Source organism: Carassius auratus, chromosome 7 (genome assembly GCF_003368295.1).
Source record: "Carassius auratus strain Wakin chromosome 7, ASM336829v1, whole genome shotgun sequence".
NCBI classification, from domain to species: domain Eukaryota; kingdom Metazoa; phylum Chordata; class Actinopteri; order Cypriniformes; family Cyprinidae; genus Carassius; species Carassius auratus.
In genome coordinates this window covers 1,646,948-1,658,702 of record NC_039249.1, presented here as the reverse complement: position 1 = coordinate 1,658,702, position 11,755 = coordinate 1,646,948, and the positions used below count along the sequence as shown (strand labels likewise).

The window sequence follows — 11,755 nt, the reverse complement described above, 5'->3', positions numbered from 1 at the left end:
TTCCCGGCGTCCGAGTTCTGGTCGGGAGACACGGAAGGAACACTGAACTTTTAAATTGCTTTTAACCAAAATAAAACCTTGTTCATTTTTTTATACTCTCGTCCGTCTGGTTCTTCTGGTACGCTCCCCGAGGTGATCCTGGGTTTCAGGGGTGGGTGCAGTCCAGCTTGGCCCCCCCCGACCTGTGACAGATTCATTACTTTTTCCTTCAAGAAATTAAAGAAACAATAAAAGTAAATATCAAAAGTTCCCAAAAATCTATTGTGTTATTTGCATTGATCCACTATATAAACATAATATCTACATACATGCCATTTGATTGGAGGCTAGTCTCACTTTGTCCCACAGCAACTTTTTTTTTTTTAGATGTGTGTACAATGTTTCATGTTTCTGTTAATAATGTATTGTATTAAGTGTCCATTTCATTATAATATTCAGATTTATCATAAATAATTGAACATGCACATGTATTTTAAGTTCCTTTAAAGTGGAGTAGAGGTGGGGTCACATTTGAGCATTTAAAATTTAATTTTACTTGAAAGTAACGCAATAGTTACTTTCTTAAGTAACTACTTACTTTTGAAATTAGTAACTGAGTTACTAATTTAGTTACTTTTTGGAAGAAGTAACTAGTAACTGTAACTAATTACTTTTTAAAAGTAACTTGCCCAACACTGCTCTCAGGAAGACTTTTGTGTCTGATTCTGAAGGAATGTGCTGTTCAGAGAGATTGTGACGTGAAGTAGGAGGTGTGTGAAAGCGTACTGGTCGTTCTGGTAATTCCTGTAATTCACGTAGTGTCTATATGACTTACTTAAGGGTGCTTCAAGCAGTGAAACTCTTTAAGTTGTTCACTGATACACATCGAATGGACTTTATATTACAGTGGCTTTTTTTTAAATGATCATAAAGAGAACAAGGAACCATGACAATTTGAGATAAAAACACCATAAATATAAAGTAATTTTGATTCATTACTGCACCTCAGTAGACGGAACATGGGAGGTAAGAGATGATAGCATTAATGAAGTACCTTTCCTTATGATTCTCGTATATGAGATGATATTTGTCTTTGAACAATTCAAAGTGTTGCCATGTTTAAGATGAAAAGCTACTAGAGTTTTTGAGCTTAAGAAGTTCAGAGGATAATAGTCTTAAAGGGGCATTTCACACCAAAATGAAAATGGTTATCATTTATTAAACCTCAGTTTTGACTGAATTGTGATTTTTTCAAAAATACATGACTTGAATTTTTGCTATGGAACGTCAAGGTCTCAAATTGTTTTTAAATACAATGAAAATCTGTGAATATTTGTTATTCAGAATTAAATAGCTTCAATCTGATGCCTTACACCCAAAGAGTGCAGTTATGCATAAGAGTTCAGTCTGTAGACCTCAAAGTTTACTTTTTATCATTGTCATCATTACTCATTGTATCATAATTTTAACATTGTACGAGTTATTTTTTATAATATCCAACTTCAATTTCAACTTTTTATCTATAACTTTGACCTACTATGCCAAGTAAGACTTTTTCATCATTTTGATATCTCATAATTTAAATAATCATGACTTAGTATGTCAGTGGCATATTCATGACTTTTATGTCAACATTATGGCATATGTCATAAGTTAATATTTTTATCTCATAATAAAAAGCATGCTTTTTTTCAAATGACAGATATTTACTTCCATATTATGGCTACATTTTCAAGAATTAATATAGATCTGTAGACCTCATTAAATAGGTAAGATCCTTTATTAACAACTTATTTTTTTCTTTCTTTTTTTTTCCAAAGCTTCTGACTCTCTGCCTGAGAAAAGGATTGTGCTTCTTGGGAAAACCGGAGATGGTAAGAGCAGCGCCGGGAATATGATTCTCAAACAACAAGTCTTCAAGAGCAAAGCTTCTCCTGAATCAGTGACGACTGAATGTGTCAGTGGAGACCGCAAGGTCCACGGCAAAAAGATCACCGTTATTGACACGCCTGGACTCTTCGACACCGGTCTGGATGAGGAGGCCATCAAATCTGAGATCATTCGCTCTGTGATCGAAAGCTCTCCGGGTCCAGACATGTTCACCATCGTCCTGAAGGTGGGGAGATACACGGGACAAGAGATGGAGGTCGTGGATAAAATCATGGAGTATTGTGGAGAAGACACCTTCAATCACTCAGTGGTTTTATTCACTCACGGAGAACAGCTGGAAGGACAAACCATCGAGGAGTTTGTCAAGATAAGTCCGAAGCTACAGGAGCTGGTTGATAAATGTGGAGGCCGCTGTCACGTCATCGACAGCAAATACTGGAGAACCCGTCAAATGGGATACAGGAGCAACAGAGTCCAGGTGAAGAACCTGCTGGAGACCATCGAGCAGAAGCTGAAGGACAAGAACACCTGCTACACCAACGAGCTGCTTCAGATAGTGGAGGAGGAGATTCAAGATGAGATGAAGAACATAAAAGAGGTCAATATGTCACCAGAAGAGAGGCGCGAAGAGGCCAAAATGATAGTGCACAAAAAGCTTCTGGTTAAGCTGGCAGGAGTGACCACAGGGACACTTACCGGTGCGTTTCTGGGCATCGGGGTCGCTGTGGCCTCCGTCGTGTCTTTACTGAAAGCCGCCAATGTTGCCGGAGTAGTAGAAGCCGGAACCGTAGCCGGGGCCGCGGGAGTCACAGGGATAGTGGCGGGAGCAGTGGCGGTGAAGGCGGGGATCATCGCCGCGGGGGCCGGGGCTGGGGTCGGAGTGGCTGGTTCTGGTATCGCTGCAGCTGCGGGGGTCGCTGTCGCCGCTCTCGCCGGAGCGATTGGGGGAGGAATCACCGGATTCAAAGCCGCAGAAGAAACGGACTCGGTGTCTGACGCTATAAAGAATACCGCAAAACTCAACTATGAGAATGCCAAAGGTGCGGTGAAAAAGGCAAAGAAACATCAACACATACTTTTTTTAAAAAGAGACAAACGAATGTACTGAAGCGGGAACAGACTAGTGTTTTTTTTTTTTTTTTTTTTTTTTATAATATATGTGTGATTAGTCTGTTTATTGCAAAGATGACATGAGTGTTGTCTAAATTATGCATGTGGGTTTATCTTAAATTAACTCAACAACTGACAATTTAAAGGTTTATTTCACTTTCAAATCAACATTTCCTGATACCCCCCACCCCCCACCACCCGCCATATAATCCAAGATGTTTATGTCGTTCTTTCTTCGGTCGAAAAGAAGTTTACGTTTTTGATTAAAACACTCCAGGATTATTCTCCTTATACACTGTGTTCCAAATTATTATGCAAGTCACATATCAATAGAATTTTGGTACAATAAAGAGTCAGATTTTTGTTTGTGCTGTTTTTCACATCATTTCAGGTAACTGCTATCAATCTCAGACTATATTATTTTTTAAACATGTTGGTTTTATTGGTTGCGATTTAATTTGTTGCAAAAATAATATGGAATACTGTTATTAATTAATTACAAGATGCATTGAAAGATATTAACCCAAATGCTTAAAAGGAGAACAGCTGTAGGAGACCCATTTTAGTAATCTAAGATCTATATTTTAATGCATAGAATTTTTTTTTATTCTCTCTGCATTATATGAACATACAGCCGTTATTTTATTATAATATATATTTTGTCACAAGAGTATATGGACTAATCTTGGCCTGCATGACAACAGCTGAATCTCTCATTGCATTTTAGTTATTTTCCTATAAGTGTACACTAAAGTCTTTGCCATATTTGATCTCTTTATACATGAACACATACGTCACTGTCCAGATTTGATGTATTTGATTATCATCATATGGTCATGTTGGGTGGCTCTCTGTCCAGCAGGTGGCGCCCTCGCAACGTGAATTATCATGCAGTTAAACTCCGTGATAAAACATTCCAGCAACGTTTGGCATGAAATTAGCTCCATTGTACAAACATCCGGAAGAAGATGCAGGTATGGTTCTCAGTTTATTGAAAGCATGTGGACCATGGGTAGATTGGCCATCTGACAAGATTATTATTATTATTATTATTATTATTATTATTATTATTATTATTATTATTATTATTATTATTATTTTAGATAGGCTTGTTACGGCCCTTGTCCTGTCTTTGCTTGTTCTCATGCCCCTCCTCTATTTCAGACTTGATTGCTGTCACCTGAAAAGAATTGTTTAAATAGGAGGTTCGCTGCTGGATTCCTCGCATTCTTCCTGCTCTGTTTCGGTGGCTAAAAGCTTGAACGCTGCTCGTTTGACCTGTTCAGGTCCATGCCTCGCTCGGGACGCCAGCATTCTTCACCGATGCACATTTGAGTTTAAGTTTATGTCTTCTGTTACACTAAACACTTGCACTCATACACATCATACATCCACCTGTGCACGTGCCTGATCCTAGGAAGGATTGCAGAGATGCTGCATCAGATGGAGGTGGAGCTTCACGGACAGCATCTAGGTGCTCTTGATCAGGTAGGATTCCATGAGCATTGATTATATGGCCCAGAAACCACAATGAAGTCTGTTTGAAAATGCATTTTTTATAATTTATCACCAGCCCAGACTCTTTCAATTTCTGCAACACAGTACTGAGGTTCAAGTCATGCTCCTCAGATGTCTTTCCATAGACGATAACATCATCCAGGTAATTTTTGACACCTGGTACGCCCTCCAAGGATGCCAGGCCATAGAGGACCCTGCAATATCTGAACAGGCCGTCATGAGTGATAAAAGCTGTAATAAAACAAATTTTTCACACATCCTATTTCAGTATCTGTCAGGGATGTGGTATTGGCGGCCATGACCGAGAAGCAGACATTATCACCTTTTATTTGAAGTTTTAGGGCAGAAATCAAGTCAATGCCTAACAAAGCAGTCCCTTTATCTAAGCCCCTTCTTCTCCCCTTCTGTTGTACCCACTTCTCCTTCTTAATATACAACGTCCCTAGAGGTAGCATTAGGAATTACAGTACATGATACAACAAATTCCCTATTTGCTAAATCGTGCACACTATTTATAAACTGAGTGAACGAAATAGTAAATCGAGGGAATGCAATAGTAATCGTGTGCACGTTTTAGTACATTTAGCCTAACAATTTTTTCCTGCATGTCATGTGCGGGTCTCCATAGATTTTCAACACTTTTAAGCATTACAGAAATACCTCAGGTGTAATTTATTTTTATTGAACACTTCACTGACACTTTTATAAATTATATATATATATATAACTAAGCAGACTTGTTTATCTGAATGTATGATGTCTTTACATCAAATATCATTATTTCAAGATAAGATATTGCGCATTTACATTTTCAGAATAATTTGATGATTTCACTTCAAGTCGAAGCTTTGGTTATGATGGTTACCTCTTCTGAAAACTATATCTGTGTATTTTTCAATTTAATTGCATATTTCCTTGTGATCATCTGTAAGTAAATCTGTAAATGCTGAGTTGTCAGTTGGGTGTGTTATTCATAAAGAGCAGCAGCATTTGCTCCACCCCGAAGCCTTGTTAGTTTACAGGATCTCCAGAGAAACCAGTGATGAATGTGTGACGTGAGAATCATCCAGATGTTTCATGGGAATTATTTTTCTAAATTTGATAACATGAGATTCTGAAGGATTTTTAGAAGTAGCCAAACAATAGCAAATGTAGCCGTACTGAGCATGACATTATACCTCTTTAAAGGACTTCAGGCCTTGATCTTCAGCGCTAGTAAACACAGTAAAGGTAATGTGGATTATTTACACTTCAGACTTTTCTATTGTGCTAATAATAGTGTTTGACTTTGTTAACCATCTGTTTATCTCTCAGGAAGACTTTTGTGTCTGATTCTGAAGTAATGTGCTGTTCAGAGAGATTGTGACGTGAAGTAGGAGGTGTGTGAAAGCGTACTGGTCGTTCTGGTAATTCCTGTAATTCATGTAGTGTCTATATGACTTACTTAAGGGTGCTTCGAGCAGTGAAACTCTTTAAGTTGTTCACTGATACACATCGAATGGACTTTATATTACAGTGGCTTTTTATTAAATAATCATAAAGAGAACAAGGAACCATGACAATTTGAGATAAAAACACCATTAATTTAAAGTAATTTTGATTCATTACTGCACCTCAGTAGACGGAACATGGGAGGTAAGAGATGATAGCATTAATGAAGTACCTTTCCTTATGATTCTCGTATATGAGATGATATTTGACTTTGAACAATTCAAAGTGTTGCCATATTTAAGATGAAAAGCTACTAGAGTTTTTGAGCTTAAGAAGTTCAGACGATAATAGTCTTAAAGGGGCAGTTCACACCAAAATGAAAATGGTTATCATTTATCAAACCTCAATTTAAACTGAATTGTGATTGTTTCAAAAATACATGACTTGAATTTTTGCTATGGAACATCAAGGTCTCAAATTGTTTTTAAATACAATGAAAATCTGTGAATTCTTTTTTTTATTCAGAATTAAATAGCTTCAATCTGATGCCTTACACCCAAAGAGTGCAGTTATGTACAAGAGTTCAGTCTGTAGACCTCAAAGTTTACTTTTTATCATTGTCATCATTACTCATTGTATCATAATTTTAACATTGTACGAGTTATTTTTTATAATATCCAACTTCAATTTCAACGTTTTATGTATAACTTTGACCTACTATGTCAAGTATGACTTTTTCATCATTTTGATATCTCATAATTTAAATAATCATGACTTAGTATGTCAGTGGCATATTCATGACTTTTATGTCAACATTATGGCATATGTCATAAGTTAATATTTTTATCTCATAATAAAAAGCATGCTTTTTTTCAAATGACAGATATTTACTTCCATATTATGGCTATATTTTCAAGAATTAATATAGATCTGTAGACCTCATTAAATAGGTAAGATCCTTTATTAACAACTTATTTTTTTCTTTCTTTTTTTTCAAACAGCTTCTGACTCTCTGCCTGAGAAAAGGATTGTGCTTCTTGGGAAAACCGGAGATGGTAAGAGCAGCGCCGGGAATACGATTCTCAAACAACAAGTCTTCAAGAGCAAAGCTTCTCCTGAATCAGTGACGACTGAATGTGTCAGTGGAGACCGCAAGGTCCACGGCAAAAAGATCACCGTTATTGACACGCCTGGACTCTTCGACACCGGTCTGGATGAGGAGGCCATCAAATCTGAGATCATTCGTTCTGTGATCGAAAGCTCTCCGGGTCCAGACATGTTCACCATCGTCCTGAAGGTGGGGAGATACACGGGACAAGAGATGGAGGTTGTGGATAAAATCGTGGAGTATTGTGGAGAAGACACCTTCAATCACTCAGTGGTTTTATTCACTCACGGAGAACAGCTGGAAGGACAAACCATCGAGGAGTTTGTCAAGATAAGTCCGAAGCTACAGGAGCTGGTTGATAAATGTGGAGGCCGCTGTCACGTCATCGACAGCAAATACTGGAGAACCCGTCAAATGGGATACAGGAGCAACAGAGTCCAGGTGAAGAACCTGCTGGAGACCATCGAGCAGAAGCTGAAGGACAATCAGAACACCTGCTACACCAACGAGCTGCTTCAGATAGTGGAGGAGGAGATTCAAGATGAGATGAAGAACATAAACCAGGTCAATATGTCACCAGAAGAGACGCGCGAAGAGGCCAAAAAGATAGTGCACAAAAAGCTTCTGGTTAAGCTGGCAGGAGTGACCACAGGGACACTTACCGGTGCGTTTCTGGGCATCGGGGTCGCTGTGGCCTCCGTCGTGTCTTTACTGAAAGCCGCCAATGTTGCCGGAGTAGTAGAAGCCGGAACCGTAGCCGGGGCTGCGGGAGTCACGGGGATAGTGGCGGGAGCAGCGGCGGTGAAGGCGGGGATCATCGCCGCAGGGGCCGGGGTCGGAGTGGCTGGTTCTGGTATCGCTGCAGCTGCGGGGGTCGCTGTCGGAGTCGCCGCTCTTGCCGGAGCGATTGGGGGAGGAGTCACCGGATGCAAAGCCGCAGAAGAAACGGACTCGGTGTCTGACGCTATAAAGAATACCGCAAAACTCAACTATGAGAATGCCAAAGGTGCGGTGAAAAAGGCAAAGAAACATCAACACAAACTTTTTAAAAAAGAGACAAACGAATGTACTGAAGCGGGAACAGACTAGTGTTTTTTTTTATATAATATATGTGTGATTAGTCTGTTTATTGCAAAGATGACATGAGTGTTGTCTAAATTATGCATGTGGGTTTATCTTAAATTAACTCAACAACTGACAATTTAAAGGTTTATTTCACTTTCAAATCAACATTTCCTGATAATTCACCCCCCCCCCCATATCATTCAAGATGTTTATATCGTTCTTTCTTCTGTCGAAAAGAAATTAAGGTTTTTGATGAAAACACTCCAGGATTATTCTCCTTATACACTGTGTTCCAAATTGTTATGCAAGTCACATATCAATAGGATTTTGGTACAACAAAGAGAGAGATTTTTGTTTGTGCTGTTTTTTTTGTTATCCAAGGAGACAGAACTATTTGCACTGTATTTATCAGTGGGACAATATTCATACAATAATTTAACGGGGTCTCTTGCAGGTCTCAGCAGCACAAATTATGAGCCCAGCTACATCTGATTCAAATATTATGCTAATTAACAGTGAGTGGTGGTTTCAGACATTACACTGCTTCACTCGCACTGACTCTTATTCTGCCTAAAAGAATAAAAAGACCAAGCTGAAAGTGGAGCGATTCGACCAATCAGATGAAAGCAGCGTTTCAGCTCCGCCCACAAGTGTGAATGAAATATTGAAGCCATAAACCGAAATGATCAAAACGTACACGGGCCAACTGTCTTGTCCATTTTCTCTCACTTGAGTCTCTTGACCTTCTGTAAGCCCCGCCTTGTTCACGCAGTGATTGACAGGGCGGGAGTGGCGGAGATGTGATCGGCTCGGAATGCATTTTCAATGTGCACTTTGAATTTTGCTACATTCATTGCGTGTCATTAAATGAAAATGCAATCGTAAGTGTCTTGACTGTGAGTGTTAATGCATTTAAGAAAAATTGCATTTAAATGATCATTTTGCCACAGTTTTTGCTTGAAGGTGTTAGACATATCTAATCATTTCCGTAATACATTTTCATTTTAATTTTGCAACTTATAAAGCGTTAAAATTAATATTCATTTTACATGTTAAAACTGGTGTAGGAAATGGTAAATTAAACTTATGTAATTTAATTTTCATTTTAATTTTGCACCAAACGTTGCACAAATGATTGGAAAATGTAAATGTAAATACAGAAATGCATTGCCATTTTACATATTGCATTGTCATTTTGCATATTACATCCCAAATTGAATAATGCTACCCATATGCTTCCATAGTTGGGTGGCTCTCTGTCCAGCAGGTGGCGCCCTCGCAACGTGAATTATCATGCAGTTAAACTCCGTGATAAAACATTCCAGCAACGTTTGGCATGAAATTAGCTCCATTGTACAAACATCCGGAAGAAGATGCAGGTATGGTTCTCAGTTTATTGAAAGCATGTGGACCATGGGTAGATTGGCCATCTGGCAAGATTATTATTATTATTATTATTTTAGATAGGCTTGTTTCTGCCCTTGTCCTGTCTTTGCTTGTTCTCATGCCCCTCCTCTATTTCAGACTTGATTGCTGTCACCTGAGAAGAATTGTTTAAATAGGAGGTTCGCTGCTGGATTCCTCGCATTCTTCCTGCTCTGTTTCGGTGGCTAAAAGCTTGAACGCTGCTTGTTTGACCTGTTCAGGTCCATGCCTCGCTCGGGACGCCAGCATTCTTCACCGATGCACATTTGAGTTTAAGTTTATGTCTTCTGTTACACTCAACACTTGCACTCATACACATCATACATCCATGCGTTTGCCCTACACTACAGATATTGACATTCACACACCCCATATTTGGTTTTTTTTTTGTTTACACTTGTGTAGGATTTACAATAAATTTAACTTTTGTGTCTTTTGTTTGTGGCATGTTCTCCTATCGCTTGTCATGGCTCTGAGTTAGCCGCAACAAAGTGGGGGCTCGTCCGGGATTTATTTGACAGTCCAACAGTGCATTATTATTGGGGGATCGTGGACTCTTCTTGGGCATTTGTAATATTTCTGGCCCTTCTAACTTTTTATGTCCAGCTTTTTATGATGATATCTGTCCAGCAGATGGCGTGCATGTAGACAAGTCTGTAATGCCTTGAGAAAACTGACCAATGACTTTTCTAAAAACATCTACTTAGAAAATAAGTTAATAATTAAAAGGGCCCAGAAACCATAGCAGTGACTCCTGACACATAAAAATACCTTTTTGAAGAGGTTTGAATTGAATGCATGTTGATGGATGGAGATGCTGATGGAAGTGAAAGTTTCCTCACATGTGGGTTGTTTTTAAGGTGGACATTTGAGAGGTGTTTCTGGATAAGTTAAGCGGTGTGTGTGTGTGTGTCAGTTTATTACACTGCTATAGTTATTAGTCATTATGTCACTGATTGCTTATACGTAGCTATTAGTCAGCCACTAATAATTTAAGAATGCACAAAAGTAGAAATCATGCCCGAACAAAAGGGATTTCCTTTCTAAAATCCAGTACAGTACAAATACATTGTGCAGGAAATAAAGCAGTGTATTTTCCATTTAGTTGCTTTAGGAATAACCCTTGAGTTAATTCCAGAACGGAGTGCACATTTGTTATCAGAATGCATGAAAATAGTTTCTCTAATTACCTGGAAGCATTATCCAGTGCCACTTTTCAAAGAGTGAAAGGATAGAATTACAATAAGTGCAATACACTGTATAGGACGAATTTAAACGTCAAAAACATTTTACATTAATCATGTTCAATGTAAAATGTTTCCTAAAATACGGGATCAATTAAAACTGCACTCAGAATCACTTATATACCACAACACACGTCATTTCCCTGCCGAGACCCTCATAAAGATGATTGAAACAAAACCTGCAGGAACCTGATCACGACAATACCGCTGACTGGAAGGACTTACATTATAAGTGTCATGAAGTACTTGCCAGAAAAGGAAGGCCAACTGAGTTTCCATTAAAATCACATTGAGATTATGAATGAAAACAGGAAAATAGCTGTAAAGTTATTGCCATTCATTCATTGAAACAAGTATTATACATTGTCCCAAACCACTGAGTCTCTGTTTAACACACCAGTGAAGGTTTCTGTCAGAATATATCTCCCCATTAAAGCCTATTGTTTAAAGGAATACATTCTGTTGAATGGATGATTCAAAGACTTCTTTGTAAATCTCATTGCCAATTGACCTTTCACAAACACCCCAAAGAAGAAATGGACAACCAGAGCAGGTTACTTTTGCCATGAAACAAACATTAATTAATTAATTTTTTAAAGAAATTCAAAGAATAAATGCCATTTTGTGGCTCTTGTGTCATGACAGATTGCTGTAGTGCCGCAGTTCAAGTGGCACATGAAGTGATCATCTCCTCCTCTTGAGTAGTTATGGCGTTAAAATAAACAAGGAAGAACATCAAAGGGTATGTTTCAACAGCGGAAAGATGTCAATATACAGTACATCTTTTTCAAGTTCAAGTACACCAAAGTTAATCTACTCTCCCGGATTTTTATTGGGGAAAAAAAATGACAGATTCTGTGTAATAATTGGTAAGATAGTAAGATCAGGAGTGAAGATATAACAGAATAGATCTTTGGACCATGCAAAAAAAAAAAAAGAAAATAAAAAAAAAAATGATCGAAGCTACACAAGTAGTGAAACAGCA

General features: G+C 38.3%; 2 protein-coding genes across 5 annotated transcripts; both read left to right on the top strand.

The window, feature by feature from the left end:
• Nucleotides 1-804: 804 nt before the first annotated feature.
• LOC113105432 (GTPase IMAP family member 7-like) lies at nt 805-4,007 on the top strand. Of its 2 annotated transcripts, XM_026266494.1 has the most exons (3): nt 805-1,005; nt 1,800-2,909; nt 3,842-4,007. In XM_026266494.1, the coding sequence occupies exons 1-3, from the start codon at nt 999-1,001 to the stop codon at nt 3,859-3,861; spliced, it is 1,137 nt and encodes a 378-aa protein (XP_026122279.1). In that variant the 5' UTR covers nt 805-998; the 3' UTR covers nt 3,862-4,007. The 2 variants fall into 2 exon arrangements, with proteins under 2 accessions (XP_026122279.1, XP_026122278.1); XM_026266493.1 differs by lacking the exon at nt 3,842-4,007 and having other exon boundaries at nt 1,800-3,350.
• A 1,930-nt stretch (nt 4,008-5,937) lies between these two features.
• LOC113105429 (GTPase IMAP family member 7-like) lies at nt 5,938-10,046 on the top strand. 3 transcript variants are annotated; one of them, XR_003292360.1, is made up of 4 exons: nt 5,938-6,132; nt 6,930-8,042; nt 9,369-9,480; nt 9,626-9,978. XR_003292360.1 is itself a non-coding variant. In XM_026266490.1 (3 exons), exons 1-3 carry the CDS (start codon nt 6,126-6,128, stop codon nt 9,386-9,388), a joined length of 1,140 nt encoding a protein of 379 aa, XP_026122275.1. In that variant the 5' UTR covers nt 5,938-6,125; the 3' UTR covers nt 9,389-10,046. The 3 variants fall into 3 exon arrangements, 2 of the variants coding, with proteins under 2 accessions (XP_026122275.1, XP_026122274.1); XM_026266490.1 differs by having other exon boundaries at nt 9,369-10,046; XM_026266489.1 differs by lacking the exons at nt 9,369-9,480; nt 9,626-9,978 and having other exon boundaries at nt 5,941-6,132; nt 6,930-8,577.
• Nucleotides 10,047-11,755: the final 1,709 nt, after the last annotated feature.